The 15,446-nt window shown below is 62.6% G+C and overlaps 1 protein-coding gene across 19 annotated transcripts in view; it reads left to right on the top strand.

Annotated features, from left to right (window-relative positions):
- RAPGEF1 (Rap guanine nucleotide exchange factor 1) overlaps positions 1–15,272 on the top strand; it is a 137,139-nt gene extending 121,867 nt beyond the window's left edge. For all 19 annotated transcript variants that reach the window (XM_070799466.1, XM_070799460.1, XM_070799459.1 and 16 more), the window contains 12 exons: positions 659–767; positions 2,282–2,357; positions 5,242–5,329; positions 7,218–7,307; positions 8,137–8,322; positions 8,881–8,965; positions 9,108–9,202; positions 10,451–10,529; positions 10,609–10,710; positions 11,582–11,679; positions 12,689–12,817; positions 12,982–15,272. In XM_070799466.1, coding sequence (XP_070655567.1) covers positions 659–767; positions 2,282–2,357; positions 5,242–5,329; positions 7,218–7,307; positions 8,137–8,322; positions 8,881–8,965; positions 9,108–9,202; positions 10,451–10,529; positions 10,609–10,710; positions 11,582–11,679; positions 12,689–12,817; positions 12,982–13,132 — 1,288 coding nt within the window. In that variant the 3' untranslated portion in view covers positions 13,133–15,272. The remainder of the gene's footprint in view (positions 1–658; positions 768–2,281; positions 2,358–5,241; positions 5,330–7,217; positions 7,308–8,136; positions 8,323–8,880; positions 8,966–9,107; positions 9,203–10,450; positions 10,530–10,608; positions 10,711–11,581; positions 11,680–12,688; positions 12,818–12,981) is intronic.
- Positions 15,273–15,446: the final 174 nt, after the last annotated feature.

The raw sequence follows: 15,446 nt of genomic DNA, 5'->3' as shown, positions 1-15,446 counted from the left end.
ATCCCACGGCCGTCTGCCTGCTGCGTGCCCCCCCACTCCCCATGTGCTTCCTCTGGGGGTTCTCTCCTCCCCACACTCCTGCTCAGCGCTTCAGTCCCAGCCTGCCCGTCCTACCCTCAGGCCCCCTGGCCCTTGTCCCCACCAGCGCTCCAAGGACAAGGGCCTGGTTCCCGCTCTTCAGTCTCCCAGAGAAGTGGCCCCGGGCAAGACCTGGAGTGGCACTGAGATGCGTGCTGGCCTGTCCCCTACCCCGCTGGCCCTGTGCTGTCCTCTCCTGGAGTACTGACCGTCCGTGCGGTGGGCCTTGATGCAGATGACTGAGACCGTTACTTCATCAAAGCTCTCAGTGGAACCTTCTTGATCTGTGTGCTTAATCCCTTCCACTTAACCAATGGAGCACGCAGAGAGCAGGGACTGTCCTGAGGTCACACAGCTCATCAGGAGCAGAGTTAGAAACCCAGTCTGCGTCCCGGCATCCGTCCACCCCCTGTGGAGGGGTGGGAGCGGGTCTGGTCTTCACGTGGAGCTGCGGTCCAGGGAAGACTTGCTCGGGGAGCATCAGTACCACCCGGACCCCACGCACGGGTCACGCTGCCTCGGCCGCAGGTGCCTGAAGCCCCAGGCCTGCTGACACAACACAAACCACATCTCTTTCCAGGGCCCGGAAGTCACCAGACGCTCCAGAGGCTCAGTCAGAGGAGGAGGTGGACGAGCTCTCCCTCATCGACCACAACGAGATCATGGCGAGGCTGACCCTCAAGCAAGAGGTGGGTTCCTCACAGGCCGTACATGCAGCGTCTGGCCCAGAGAGAGGGTGAAGGGGTGTTGAGAAGGGAACCTGGAAGTGACCCACACAGAAAGGCTGCAGCCAAGTGCTGACCCCCGGTGGCCCTGGGCTGTGGGCTCTGCACCCTCTTGTCCTGGCCCCGTGCCTGGGCCACTGTAGGTGCTCCAGGACCCTGGGCACACTGGCGACTGCCCAGAGGAAGTGTGCTGTCCCTTCTCCGACACTTGGCGAGTGAGCTTGGGCAAGTGGCCTGTCCTCCATAAGCCCCAGATGATGGGACTCTGGAGGCTGTGGTGAGAACGAAGCCCACGTGGGTGCTCAGCATGGAGCCCTGTGTGCTGGGCCCTCCTTAGTTCAGGGTGTTTTCATGTTAGTGACAGAACCGTCCACATGGCTCTCTCTGCGGGGGAGGCACACACCGATGAAGGGATTTCAGGCCTGGCCACACGGCTGCCTCCAGCCCGTGTCTTATCAGAAGAGCCTCACTGGTGAACATAGTGCCCAAACCTGTCACCGCCCGAGGAGCTGAGCTGAGAGGGCCTTCCACTCCCTGCTGCCCAGCAACCCTGGGGACTCGGGGGAGCAGCTCCCAGTGACGGCCTTGACCCCTCCCCGGGGAGGTAGCCTGTTCTACACACGTGTTCTCCATGACAGACATGGCCTTGTCATGGCCTGGAGGAACCAAAAGGTGGGGGCTGGCTCCTCTGCAGAGAGAATGATGTGACTTGCCAGAAGTTTCTTCAGAAAAAGCAGGTCTTGGGCGTCACTGCCCTGCCTTAGCTAGAAATCCAGGATGCTCCCAGGACCCTGGGTTTCCAGGGATAAAGCCTGCCCTAGAGAGGAAGCCGCGTCTCTGAGGGCGAGTGCTGGAGACACGCGGAGGCACGCGCTGGGCGGTCTCCTTCAGGATTACAGGGAGTAGCCTGGGCCTTCTGGTCCTGTGACAGCTCTTTCTTGGCTCCAGGCCAGGTTTATGGGTGAACGCCTCCGTTTGCTCCTAGGAAAATAAGACTTTTCCCTTAATAGACAGGCTGCGGTCAGTATAAGCCACACTGGCTATAACTCAGCATCTTTGTGACGTATCTCACTCCTCTAAGGGCTCCTGGGAAGAACGTGTGTCCCTCCCCCAGAGAGCAGGTGTGGGTTCGGCAGCTTGCTGCAGCTCTCCTGGAAGCAGCCTGCCGTCTGCACCCTCGTCCTGCACCCTCCAGTCCTGCCTGCCTCCCTGTGGGCTCCCCCGTCCCCTCCTCCGCTCTCTGACCCGTGGGCTGGAGGACTGTTGGGAGCCAGGTCCCCGACCTGGCAGTGTCCTCGGTGCCCGGTGCCGTCTGTGGAGCGTGCGGGTCGGATGAGCACCCTGGCCTCTGCAGCTGGGCCGGGCCGCTCCCGGAGCGTGGGGGTGCCGTGAGGACCTGGGGGGTCTGTCAGCTCGTCCCTAAACCGACTCTCACGGCTGTACTCTGCCCCATGCCCTCCTCTGCTGTGCTCCTGCAGGGCGATGACGGGCCAGACGTCCGTGGAGGGTCGGGCGACATCCTCCTCGTCCATGCCACGGAGACGGACCGGAAAGGTACGGCTGCCCTGTGCAGAGCTCGGCGGGGGCGGGGGGTCCCGCTGAAGCCACAGCTCTGCCCCCCTCCCTCCTAGCACTGAGCGGGTCGGAGCTGCAGGTCCTACGTGGGCACCACTGGTGGACAGTGACCCACATGCAAGGCCAGCGCCTGTACGCCCCAGCTCTCTCTCTGAGTGGGTGCTTTGCGTGCGGGTAGTGGGGCTCCGGCCTTGTCAGGGGGCGAGTTTCCGGGACAGAGCTCAGCACCTGCGGGCACTGCACAGACAGGGCCTGAGCAACAACACGCCTGCCACAGCAGTGAAGTCATGTTGACGTACGGGGAGCGTTTTCTGCTCTTCCTGATGTTCGGCCCTGACGGCCGCGCTGGGCTGCGTCTCTTTTCCTCTGGGAGCTTTGTGGGCAGACACTCTGTCCAGTCCCCCAGCAGCGGTACCGGCACCGAGCGGGGCTCCCACCCTCGGCACAGAGACACCGCACTTCCGCCCGGGCCTTCGGGAGGGCTGGAGGAGCAGGGCCCGCCTGCCCGCTGGTGAGGGCGCAGGCCTTCCAGGTTGTGTTCTGGGGGCGGGGGAGGGGAGCCATGAGGCCAGCGCCCGTGACCTTGGTCAGGCGGGAGGGGCCGCCTCCCCCCACATCCATTTCCTTTTTACATTTTTTAAATTGTCAGGTGACGGAACAGCAGCGTTGAAGTAGGGAGTGGAGGAATTGAAACACCTCAGTCTTGAAACCCTAACCCCCCAATTTCATGTCTGTACTCGACCTGGTCCTCGCGTCTTGACAGCAGGTTTCCCCAAGTATGTCGCCCAGATGGAAAATTTTAAATTAGGAAATCAGTACCAGAGTAATTGTTTGCATTGCTGAAAATTTGAAAACCGGAGAAAAAGAAGAAATGGCTCCCGCAGACTCTCCGCAGCCACACTGTTGCCCTGCGGGTTTCTTCTGACCCGAGCGCTGCACAGTCTTGGAGACCCTTGGTTTGAACCCTGGCAGGCGGCCTCTAGCCCCTGCCCGGCCTCAAAGCTGACTCAGCTTTGTGAAGCGGTTAGGTGCCCGGTGGGTGTGAAGGTTGCATGAGCTTAGATGAAACACACCTAGCACATAGGAAGTGCTGGGGAGGTCTCTGCATCCCCGGGACAGCCTCTGCAGTGCCCCCTCCCCCACGCCTGCTGCACCGACCAGAGCTCCGCCCTCAACCTGGAGAGAGAGGCTGAATGGGGGCCAGCTTCAGACCTCGGCTTTTAGCAGGATGCTGCTGACCTGCCAGGTGCCACGGGCTGTGGCCCAGGCCAGAGGGAGCCCGGTGGGCAGGGCGGCCCCGAGACCTTTCAGCCAGTACTGACTGTGCCTGGGGACGCGGCCCTACTGCCCCTGGGGGCTTCCACTCACTCTTCTCCATGGAGGGGTTTTGAGGCTCCAGCATTTGTCCCCGGGATGGACGTTGAGTTAAAGGCCCTGGGCCATAGCAGACTCCTCAGGCAGGGGCTGCCTGCAGGCCAGAGACCACACCACTGGCTGGAGGCCCCAGGCTCAGGGCGCAGCCCCAGACCCCTTCTTTCAGAAGCAAGCCTTGGCTGGTGCTCAACCCATCTCTGCTTCCTCATCCCTCTTTGAACAGAAGCCCAGTCTTGACAGGAGTTGGGTGGTGCCGGGGGGCGGTGCTTGGAGTCCAGGAGGAAGCCCAAGCCCAGTGCCGCTGACCCCACTGTGGCCCCTGCCCTGAGCCCCCCTCAGGTCACCACTCTGCCGGCCGGGCCCCACCAGCATGCCCCAGACATGGGTGCAGGGGGGGCTTCTCCCCTCGTTGTCCTGAGGGTGATCAGGGAGGGCAGGGGACAGGAGCCAGGGCTCAACCAGGTGGGGCTGCTCAGCTGGAGAAGGGGTTCTCAGGGCCTCCCCCCAGCGAGTTGGGGGAGGGATGAGAAAAGACAGCAGACAGTGGTCTGTGTCTAGCAAGTGTGCACTCAGCCTCACAGGGAGGACTGCAGATCAGCCTCCTGGGGAGGATCGCAGGTCAGCCTCACGGGGAGGGCCATAGCCTCATGGGGAGGATTACAGGTCAGCTTCGCAGGGAGGACTGCAGGTCAGCCTCATGGGGAGGACCACAGGTCAGCCTCATGGGGAGGACCACAGGTCAGCCTCATGGGGAGGACCACAGGTCAGCCTCATGGGGAGGACCACAGGTCAGCCTCACAGGGAGGATCACAGGTCAGCCTCATGGGGAGAATCACAGGCTTGGGAGCCAAATCCAGACTCAAACCTTAGCTCCAGCACAGGATAACCTGAAGTTCACTAGCTTGACCAGGTCCTGTGTCTCCAGGAGGGACCTTCATTTAAAACTCCCCTATTTTTCCTCAGTGTCAGAGACTGCCTGGTTAGGAGGGTGTGTCACAGCTGTGAATAAAGGGACCGTTGTGAATCTGGAAAGTTTGGGAATCCCCGACGAGAAGCTCCCTAAAGGGAAAGGGAGGTGTTGAGTGGGAGCGGCCAGCCCGAGTACCACCCAGCCTCCAGGCCAGGCTCCTCCTAGGGGACCCCTCCCTCCCCTGGCACCAGAGCCTGCACCTGGTGTGCCAGATGTGCCAGGCAGAGCCCCAGGCCTTTCCCTCAGCCTCTCACTGTGTGGGGACTCCCAAGGCGGTTGTTCCTGGGCCCTGCTGCCCCTGAGCGTTACCTGTCACTTAGCTTCAGAGCCCTGCTGACAGGTCTGAATTGTGTTCTCTTTGCCCGTGATGGTTAAGACTCGAATCGTCAAGTCTTTGGGCAAACAAGAGGCCCTCAGCGTCTGGTCAGAGTGGGGAGCGCGTCCTGTAGCGGGCATGCTGCCCATCGATGCCCATACCAGCAGCAGGCTAGCTGATTCGTTCCTTGCTCCTCCCTCCAGATCTGGTGTTGTACTGCGAGGCCTTCCTGACCACCTACAGGACCTTCATCACTCCTGAGGAGCTCATCCAGAAGCTGCAGTACAGATATCCTTGCCGCCTCACCCTCCTTCACAGAGCCGTCTGCAGGGTGGGGGCAGCGATGAGGGGCAGTGCCCAGCCCAGCTCTGTATGTCCCGGCTTGAGGCCTCAGGCCAGGCTCCTTTGAGCCTCATTCTGTCTTGAGAGGGCCGAGTGACGTTACGTGATGTGCTTGGAACAGAGAGTGCTGCCTGGTGGCCATTGTGATCACTGGGTGATTCTGAGACGGAAGGACCTGATACGCCCTGAGGGGTTTCCCAGGTGGTGCTAGCGGTAAAGAATCCATCTGCCAATGCAGGAGACACAGGTTCTATCTCTGGGTCTGGAAGATCCCCTGGAGAAGGGAATGGCAACCCACTCCAGTGTTCTGGCCTGGAGGGCTGCAGCCCACACAGTCGGACATGACGAGAACAATGCACCCTGAGGGAGGGAGTGTGTGGGTCCCGGGGATCCAGGTCACTGGCATGTGCAGCCTCTGGGAGCTGAGCCCTGGGCACCGGGGGTGACAGGTACAAAGTGCACGGGACGTGAGGGCATTAGGACTCCAGGGAACAACCCCAGGGCAGGCCCGGCCCCTCCACCTGCCAGCAGGCCCAGCAGTGGACAGAAGCTCAGCGTCCACGGCTCGCCCTTTCAGAGACGACGCCCCCCAGCAGTGGCCAAGGAAGACCCAAGGCCGGCAGGGACCTGCTCTGTCGCCTCTTTCTCAGATGTAGTCTTGCCCCTCCTGCCAAGACTGACCTGCAGCTCCTGTCCCAGAAGTGGGTCCCCTCCCGGCCTCGTCCTGCGTCACAGCCCGTGGCTGCCACCTGCTGGACAGCCCAGCCCTAGGCGGGCAGGCCTGAGTCCTTCCACTCTCCCCGCCCTCCCCTGTGCCCAGGCGTCCCCCGCCTGGCCTCCGTCTCCTCTGTGACCCGCCCTGAGGCCCCGGGCCCTCAGAACCAGACGGCCCACGCACAGACTTCCTGCCCTCCAGCCTCACACCTGCAGTGGCCGCAGTCCTGGCTCAGTGATGAGTGACTCACACCTGCTGAGACCCTCCTGGTGTCGGCTGTGGTGCAGAGCGCTGCACGGGCGACCTCACTCGGCTCTGATAGCATTTTATGTACTTATGTCACTGCACGGCAGTGCCCTGATACTATTTCCCACCACGTATAATTAGGGGAAGCGAGGTTCAGAGAGGGTCATGGGACCCGCATGGCAGTGTGGAGGAAATGCACCCATGCCCAGGCCTCCCAGACCCGGCTTCGCAGCATATACTCTGTGTGGCCACTTCAGGCATTTCAGTGGACAAGTCACAGCACCAGGACCCTGGGCACAGCTGGCTGGCGAGCCTTGGTGCGGCAGGCACCAGCACGGTCCCTGGTCTGCAACTCCCTCCCAAGTGCATTTCTAGAGAGCGGGTGGCAGGGAGCCGAGAAGGGTCCGGAGACGGCGAACCCAGGAGGGCAGCGAGAAGCCATGACACCCCAGGGCAGTGGGTCTCCAGAGCTGGGGAAGGACCTGGGGATGGATGACGAGAGTGACCTGCCCTGCCAGGCTGTGCGCCTCCCCCAGGGAACTGCTTTCCTCTGCCTGAGCTCAGGAGGCAGCTGTGTGTCAGTGCGTCACAGGGACCTTGGGTCCACCCAGGTCCACCCAGGCAGAGAGGCAGGCCTGGGCATGCAGGCAACAGCTCTGCAGGCAGGAGAGGCTGGTGGTCAAGAGCGATCCTCAGGGTCAAATAGGTGCGGGCTGAGCCCCCTCACAGCCCTGCCACCCCGCACAGGCCTCTGCCCTCCCCATGTTCCCAGGGTTCACTCAGGAAGGGAGGAGGAGGAGGAGGAGGGCGGCCTTCCCTTCACGTTCCCACCCCTGCCCGCGAGGACGGCTGTTTCTTTAACTCGGGCTCCACGTACGAGAAGTTCTCACCTTTCGCCGACACATTCAAGAAGCGTGTGAGCAAGAACACGTTCTTCGTGCTGGTGCGGGTGGTGGACGAGCTCTGGTGAGTCCTTCTGCCCGCGGGAGGGCAGGCCGCAGGTGTCGGCGTGCAGGCTTCCCCAGAGACCTGAGCCTCCCGTCACATTTCCACCTGCGCCTCCTGGGTCACCTGCCCACTGCCCCGCCCAGGGTCCTGGATAGCTCGCTCCTGCCAGCTTCAGCGTGAGCCCCAGGAGGATGACCTGGCCCCTCAGACCTAGTTGGCCCTGACTTCCTCGTGGGGGCAGTGCCCTCGGCCACCAGCATCGGGAGGGACCTTCTCGTGCCCTCTGCAGCTGTCCCTGCTCCGCTGAGTGGCACTTGGCCATTTCCCTTCGTTTAACAAACACAGAGCACGAGGTTCCTTTCCTGGGTCCAGAGAGCACCCCCAGCCTTGCCCTCAGGGAGGTGACCTGCTGGGGAGTGACCTCAGTGACCGCGGGGTGGGGCTGGGGCACACTGTGAGGAGGAAGTGCAGGGAGGTTCTGGGGGGTCTGGTCCGCAGAGCCCAGACGGCTTCTTGACCCATCACCCCCACGGGGCCCGGAGCTCCTCCGGGGCAGCATTTGTCTCCAAGCCCAGGCCCAGCATGGCCCCTCGTGCTTGTCCAGTGCTTCCGAGCATCCCCCGAGAGGACAGCAGTTACCTGCCACCATGGGGGCTCTGCCGGCAGGGTGCAGGGTACAGGCAGCCACCCCAAGACCCTCTGCCGCTCCCTTCCCACCAGCAGTTTCCCAGCTCTGCTGCGGGGTGTCCCGTGGCCCTCAGGGTCTTGGGGGCTTCAGGACTGGTGCCAGCAGCCCTTTTCTTGTGCTTGCCTCCTGCTCCTCCCTGCGTGGCCCTTGGGTCTCTAGCCTGGTAGAGCTGACAGAAGAGATCCTGAAGCTGCTGATGGAGCTGGTCTTCCGCCTGGTGCGCAGCGGGGAGCTCAGCCTAGCACGCGTGCTCCGCAAGAACATTCTGGACAAGGTCGACCAGAAGAAGCTGCTCCGGTGCGCCAACTCTGACCAGCCCCTGGCGGCCCGGGGAGTGGCAGCCAGGTGAGCTCCCACTGTGTGCCCGGCTGCTCCGGGCCCCCCCAGCAGAGAGGTGCTAGCAGCCGCCGCTCCCGTTTCACTCGGCGCACCCCTTCCCCAGTCCCCAGCCCCATGTCCAGTTCTGACCGGGCCTGTGATGGGGTTCCTCAGGGCCAGCCACCGGGGTCCCCCAGGCTGGGCCTGTCTTCCTGGGTGGTGATGTGTGGGCCATCCCATTTTAACAGGAAGTGGGGTGGCAGGGCACGTGTGGGCATCCCAGGACGGGGGGCAGGAGTGCCTTTCAGGATGTGGGCAGCACTGAGTTCTTTCTGGTGTTAATATAGCAACTGTTGGTAATTCTCAAAAGCCCCCGTGCCACCCGGACCATTCTGAGAATCTGTGTACAGGTTCCAGTCTGCCGCCTGCCCCTCTCCCATGGCTGTGGGGGTGTGTTGGTGTATCACCTCCTCGTTGGCGTCTCGGTCTCTGGGTGGCTGTGAAACAGGTCGTGTTCCTGAGGCCTGCAGGGAGGCCCCCACCGTACTGTCCACCCACCGCTCATATAGTGCCTCTCTCTTCCAGGCCCGGGACCTTGCACGACTTCCACAGCCATGAAATAGCCGAGCAGCTGACTCTGCTAGACGCCGAGCTCTTTTATAAAATAGAGGTACAGCCATGCGTGGGGCTGGCGGGGTGGGGGCTGTCCCTGGCCCGGGTGAGCACTGCTGCTCGTCCCCGAGTGAGAGGAGCTGCCTCTCCCAGCAGAGCCGGAGGGCCCGGGTTCTAGCTGGTCCCCCTGCTTTTTTCAGATTCCTGAGGTTTTGCTTTGGGCTAAAGAGCAGAACGAGGAGAAGAGCCCGAACCTGACCCAGTTCACGGAGCACTTCAACAACATGTCCTACTGGTGAGACGGGCCTCGGCGCGGACCCTCCTGCCGGGCCGTGGTGCCTTCGCAGAGTGCCCGTGGCTAGGGGAAAGGGCTGCCCTTTCGTCCCTCCCTGCTCCTTCTGGAGACCTGTGAGCATTCACTGTGACCCAGAGGCAGGGCAGGACAGAGCGTGTTCTGCGTGTTGAGAAGGGCCCCCTGGGGACCAGTTGAGGAGGACTCTGGCCAGGACTGATTAGTAATGTCTGCCATCCATGGCCTCAGGGGAGGGTCTTAGCTTTGTCATCCTGCACTGCTTAGGGCCCCACGGCCCCAGGGCTGATCCGGCACACTGCCTGCCTGAAGAACAGCGAAGGAGCGGCTCTGTTAATACTTGATTCAGCCTTAACCCCTGAGAGCAGGGTGAAACCCCATAGAGCGTTTACGATGTAACGCAGCAGAGCCACTGGCTCCACAGTGGGATGTGGGGCGCCCACAGCCTCTCAGCCCGAAAGAGGATGGTCAGGGCGTGGCGGCCAGGCAGGCTTATCCTGACCCACACACAGCCCATCGCCAGCACCAGGGAGCGTGTGGGACTTTTCAAGCACTCTGAAGATAGTGTGCTGGGGAAAGCAGGGCCTCTCCCCCTCGGCCTGCTCCCCTCCGCTCCCCCAGAAGCCTCTCGCACCTCAGCATGTGCTTGGTATAGCTGCCCCACAGAGGCCCAGGAGGTTTCCGGTCCACGCAGCCCTGAGTGCCGCCACCAGCTGCCCCTTGCTGGGCACTGGGGGCTCCAGACACACCCTGGGTCCTCCCTAGGAGGGTAGGTGGGGCCCTTCAGAGCCACGCTCCTCAAGGCAGACTCAGTGCCGGTGCCCCGATGGGTCAGACGATGGGGGCACTTCCTCTGGCCAGCACGGGGTTGAGGCCACCATGAGGTCCTCATGCGAGCCTGGCCTTAGGCTGCGGCTGAGGTTCTAAGAGGTGGCCTCCCTCGTGGCCTGCACGGTGGCGTCTTAACCCACACGCCCCCTCCTCTCCCGAGCTGATCCTGAGGCTGGTCACGGGGTGTTTGCAGCCGCCCTGGTGCTCGGGGTCAGCGCTCACCAGGAACACCCACATCCATGGGGTCAGAGGTCCCCATCCTGGAGTTCAGCACTGGTCCCTTGGTGGGCAGGGGCTCGTGGCCAGTGGGTGCAGGCACCCACCTCCGATGCCCAACTCTGAGGGCCAGTCAGGGGCCCGGAGGGAGACCAGTCACTCAGCTGTCACCCTCGGTCTACGCAGGGTCCGGTCGATAATCATGTTGCAGGAAAAGGCCCAAGACAGGGAACGGCTGCTCTTGAAGTTCATCAAGATCATGAAGGTAACTTGGGGCCCCCTCCCCAGAGGCGACCCCCGACCCGTCCCCGCCCTCCCTCACGGCTGCCTCCCCCTCCCTGCAGCACTTACGGAAGCTGAACAACTTCAACTCCTACTTGGCCATCCTCTCGGCGCTGGACTCGGCCCCCATTCGCAGGCTGGAGTGGCAGAAACAGACCTCAGAGGTGGGCGGGTGCCGCCTGGTTTCCCGTCACTGGGCCCTGTGGGCGTGGGAGGCAGTGCCCAGGCCCAGCTTCCCCAGGGGCTGCTACGGGTGGGCCGTGTGAGGCACGGGGTACCCTGTGACCAGGCCAGACCTGTTGTCGGGTGGAGCGCTTCAGGGAGAAGGACGGGCTGCTGAGCAAACACGTGACCGAGAGGCCCGGCCCAGTCTGGGATCCGGGAGGCCCCGAGGAGGTGCTGGTCACCTTGAGACCTGAGTAGGCGTGTCCTGGGAAGGGAGGGGAATTCCCATCAGAGGGGACAGAGGCTAGTGTGGCCACATCACAGGAGTCCTGGGGCACCTTCATCCTGGCGTGGGAGCTGTTCCTAGGGAAGCAAGGCAAGGCCCACGGGGCTGGGTGTTGGCCGGGCTCCCTGGGAGTCATCTCCCGACAATATAAAGGGACAGTTATGGAACAGTGGTGTCTGGAGAAGTGGGACATTCCCCCCAGCTGCTCTAGAAACCCATAAGAGGGCCTGAGAAGGCAGGGAAGGCTTCCTGGAGAAGGAGGCACGTGACAGGTGAGGGGGCACAGCCCACCCAGCGTGCAGAGCAGCAATGTCACCACTCTCCTGCCTTGAGTGTAGAGAGGCGGGAAGGCAGGCTTGAGGGGGAGGGAGCAGCACAGCCCGGCCTGCGGCACTGAGCACAGCCAAGCAGCAGCCCGAGCTCCAGACCCAGCTCTCACATGGGCACTGGCCGCTTAGACACGTGGTTCTGCAGTGGCCCTGTGTCCACAGCAGGCCTGGCCTGCCTGCGGCCGGGGCAGGGGGCCTGGCTCTGGGTCGGCGCTCGGTGTTGCCACGCTCACAGACGACGCGTCCTCCCACCAGGGCCTGGCCGAGTACTGCACGCTGATCGACAGCTCGTCATCCTTCCGCGCCTACCGGGCCGCCCTCTCGGAGGTAGAACCGCCCTGCATCCCATACCTGTGAGTACAGCCTCCCTCGGGGTCCCCTCGCTCGCTGCCCCGTGGACAAACCCGTGGGGAAAGGTTTCCAACCTGGACCCTGTGCTTGTACTTAAAACGTGCTCCTTGTTAGACGGCAGAGACGAGCGAGGGTCCAGCAACAAGGCTCAGTCTGCCCACCTCCCCGTCCCGCTGCTCCTCCCCCTGTCCCGTCCCTGAGCGTGTGCAGGCGCACATGTGGACAGGCCTGTGGCACCGTGCTCTGCTTAGCTGTCCCGGGCCTGGCCGCACCTCACAGCAGCCCGAGGTCCCTCCAGTCTCCCCAGGGACCCTGGGAGTACTTGGCTGAGGCAGCTCTGGATGGGTCCCCCTGTGGGCCAGGATGAGGGTAGGCGTTTTCACCAAAAAGAATCCATGGCACGTATGCTTGGGAAACAGCAGGAAAAATCAGAGCTAAGTGGGTTTCTTGTGCATGTCAGATCCCTTAGTATGGTAGTGGACAGCGGGGACTTCCAGGAGAGGGACAGGAGACTCCACAGTGACCTGAGGCTGAGTGTCCGGGGGCACGTCCCTCAGGCCTGCACCCTCAGAAACACGGCTTTTATAGCTCACAGCCCCCTCCTTGCCTCCGTCCCACCCCGGCTCCGTGGGCAGCTGCGGACTGCGCCTTCCCGGCTGGGGGAACCGCCCCACCCCCCATCAGGTGGCTTCATGCCCTCTGTGAAAGCATGTGACTGCACCCAATAACCCAAGGGATTGACCCCCACCACCACCGAGTTTGGGGTTCTGTTCTCCTGTCCCTGTTGCTTGTACGTGGTGGACTGTGGCTCTGCCAGGCCAGCACAAGGGTTGTGGGGCTCCCTACATAGCAGGCAGGCCTGAGCCTGCCTTTCCGGAGCCCCAGAACCTGAGTCAGGAGTTCCCGCCAGAAGCAGCACAAGCACCCAGACACGCTCATGGGGCGCCGGCCCATAAACCTGCTGCCTTCTGAGCCGCCCCCAGGGTGCTCACCAGCTTGTCTGTCTCCCAGGGGGCTCATCCTGCAGGACCTCACCTTCGTCCACCTGGGGAACCCAGACTATATTGACGGGAAGGTGAACTTCTCCAAACGCTGGCAGCAGTTCAACATCCTGGACAGCATGCGGTGCTTCCAGCAGGCGTGAGTGTGGCCGTCCTGGGGGGCTGGCGGGGTCTCCCTGGGGCCCGAGCAGAGGGGAGCCCCTAGCTCTGAGGGCCAGCGGGGGCACACCCGCCCCCTGCGTTCGCTTGGGCGGTGGGGGTCCCAGGGCTGGTGGCCCTCATGGCCGCCCCCTCCTCCCCCAGGCACTACGACATCCGGAGAAATGACGACATCATTAACTTCTTCAACGACTTCAGTGACCACCTGGCCGAGGAGGCCCTATGGGAACTCTCTCTGAAAATCAAACCCAGGAACATAACGAGGAGGAAGACAGATAGAGAAGAAAAGACCTAGGGGCGGCTGCCGCGGGTGAGGAGAACGCCCAAGAGAGGCGCAGGGCCGCTCCGAGGCTGAAGGGACTTTGGACCTGTGCGGTGGCGGTGGCCCGGGCAGGCCCCTGCCGTGCCAGGCAGGCATCCGCAGCCCGTGGCCGGCTCCGTCCTGCACAGGAGCAGACCCCCAGCCATGGCGGAGCCACAGGCAGCTCTCACAGCCGAGCCGTGACCCGGCGGTGTGGGTTTGGTTGGGGTTCTTCTTTCGCACCGTCTTCCGCTCTGCCTGTGTCCCCTCCCCGAGCCCGGGAGCCGCAGAGCACGTGGTCAGCAGACTGAGAGACAGGGGCGCTGTCTGAGTCTGCTGTTGTGACACAGGGGCAGGGGCCCGCGGGCCGGGGCTGCCCGCCCGGTGACCATGGATGACGGGACCTGCAGGTGGGCGGGGAGACCGGGCAGACTCCTCTCACTTCCCACGTGCTGCTTTTTCAGCGGAGGAGGGGGGGCATTGCTCACCTGGCCTGGAAAGGTACGACAGGGGGCCCCTTAGCAGCCCGGAGCTGGGGCTCCGCTCACGGTACCGGCCTGCCCTCGCCAAGCCTGAGCAGCAGCCGTGTCGGTCCTGTTTCACCCCTTCGTCTCCCCCCGCCCTCACCCCCCAACCCGGGCACTGTGGGAGCTGGGCAGGCAGGCCGTGACCCCCCCCAAGGATCACTCCAGCTAAGCAGGGCCGGCGCTCTTGGTGAGTCCCTTCAGAGAGGGGAGGGTGGGCCAGTGGCCCCGCCTCTGTCGCTTGCCATGTGCCTTAAACTCCAGCTCCTGTGGGCTCCCCTCCCGCCTTGTCCCCAGCCTGCTGGGGCCAGACGGGCTGCTTTCCAGCCCTTTCTGCCGCGTGGGAGGCTCTTTCTGCCGGCTCTCCCATGGGAGGACAGGGTCCCAGCTGCAGAGACCCGCCCGCCAGGCATGGCGTCTTCAGGGGCAGGCGCGCTTTCCCCTAAGCCATTCTCGCTGCTGAGGCTGACAATCCGAGGCAAGGTCAGTGGGGGCTCCGCACACAGAGGTGCCCACCGGACTCCATGCCAGCCAGGCCTAGGCGTGCGAGTGGGCCACCCCCTCCTGATTAGTTTCACATCACTGAGTGCCCACTGTTCCTGGGTTTGGGACTCGGGCAGGCAAACAGCAGGCTCGATCCAGGCTTAGCCCAGTTTCAACAGAACGAAAAGAGTGGAAGCAATCTCTGTTGACTATTTAAAGAAACAGCCCTGTCACTCTGAGTCCTTCATGGGCTTCTAAACAGTTTTTACTGAGAAGTGTCTGTCCTGTACACAGAGGGGAGGAGTCTGAAATGTCAGCTACGACCCCTCAGCAGTGATCCTTGGGCGGAACGCGTCACTTTATTATTTAAGGAATGTGTGTGTAGAGTCGCTGTTTATGAACAGTACTGTGTGTGGGGTTGGGTTTTAGTTTGTTCCCGCTTTTTTGAGTCCTCTCATTTCAGCCTCCCTCCCACCTCCCTCCCGGCCTGGCTGGCTCTGCTGATGCTGCCGCATGTGCGGAGCCGGGCCTCCGTGGCTCAGGACCCAGGACCATGTGGACTGTGGTTCCCACAGCCATGACCTGGGGTGCAGGGGGGCTTTGCCACCCCTCACTTCAGAGCAGACCGGGCACGCCGTGCAGGTGGGCCAGGTGACCCCCCCCTGCGTGAGGACAGCAGGTGTGGTGTGTGTTTTAACTTATTGGGCTCAGGGTTCCCCACATCCACCTCCTGGAGACCCATCCCTGGCTCTAGGCGCTGCCAGCCTGGCTGTGTGGTTTGTCTGGCTTAGGGGCCAAGTCAGGTGTACGAGCCAGCCTGTGTGACAAAGACACCCTCGGGAGGATTCAGTCCCCTATGGGGGTCCCTTCACACCTGCGGGTGTGAGTGGGTCAAGGCAAAGGCAGGCATGTGCCAGGTCCAAATTAAACCCCGATTCTGAGCAGCGCCTCCCCCCACCACCTCCCAGTGTTATTACATTGTAATATATCCCCAACTAGACTAACCGGCTGATCGTGGCATCTTCCTGCAGACATTTCAAACCTGTAACTTTTATATGAAAGGAAAATAAACACAGATGAAAGCCGCGGCCGCCTGTGTGTGCACCGCATGCCGCGTGTCAAAGCGACCATCTGAGCTGTCTCCTTTCTTTGATCACCTTGAGGGCAGGAGGGGTGAGGGGCCTTCTGTCCCCGTCGCTGTGATCCCTTCTCAGCACTGGCAGTTTCTCCACCTGGAAGTGGCAGCAAGGACAGCTCTACCTTACAAAGTCTGTGAATGCTCAGCAAGCTACACCTGGAAC

The sequence above is a fragment of the Bos indicus genome, chromosome 11, assembly GCF_029378745.1.
Source record: "Bos indicus isolate NIAB-ARS_2022 breed Sahiwal x Tharparkar chromosome 11, NIAB-ARS_B.indTharparkar_mat_pri_1.0, whole genome shotgun sequence".
NCBI classification, from domain to species: domain Eukaryota; kingdom Metazoa; phylum Chordata; class Mammalia; order Artiodactyla; family Bovidae; genus Bos; species Bos indicus.
Note: the sequence above shows the minus strand (reverse complement) of the source record. Positions and strands in the feature narration are given on the sequence as shown.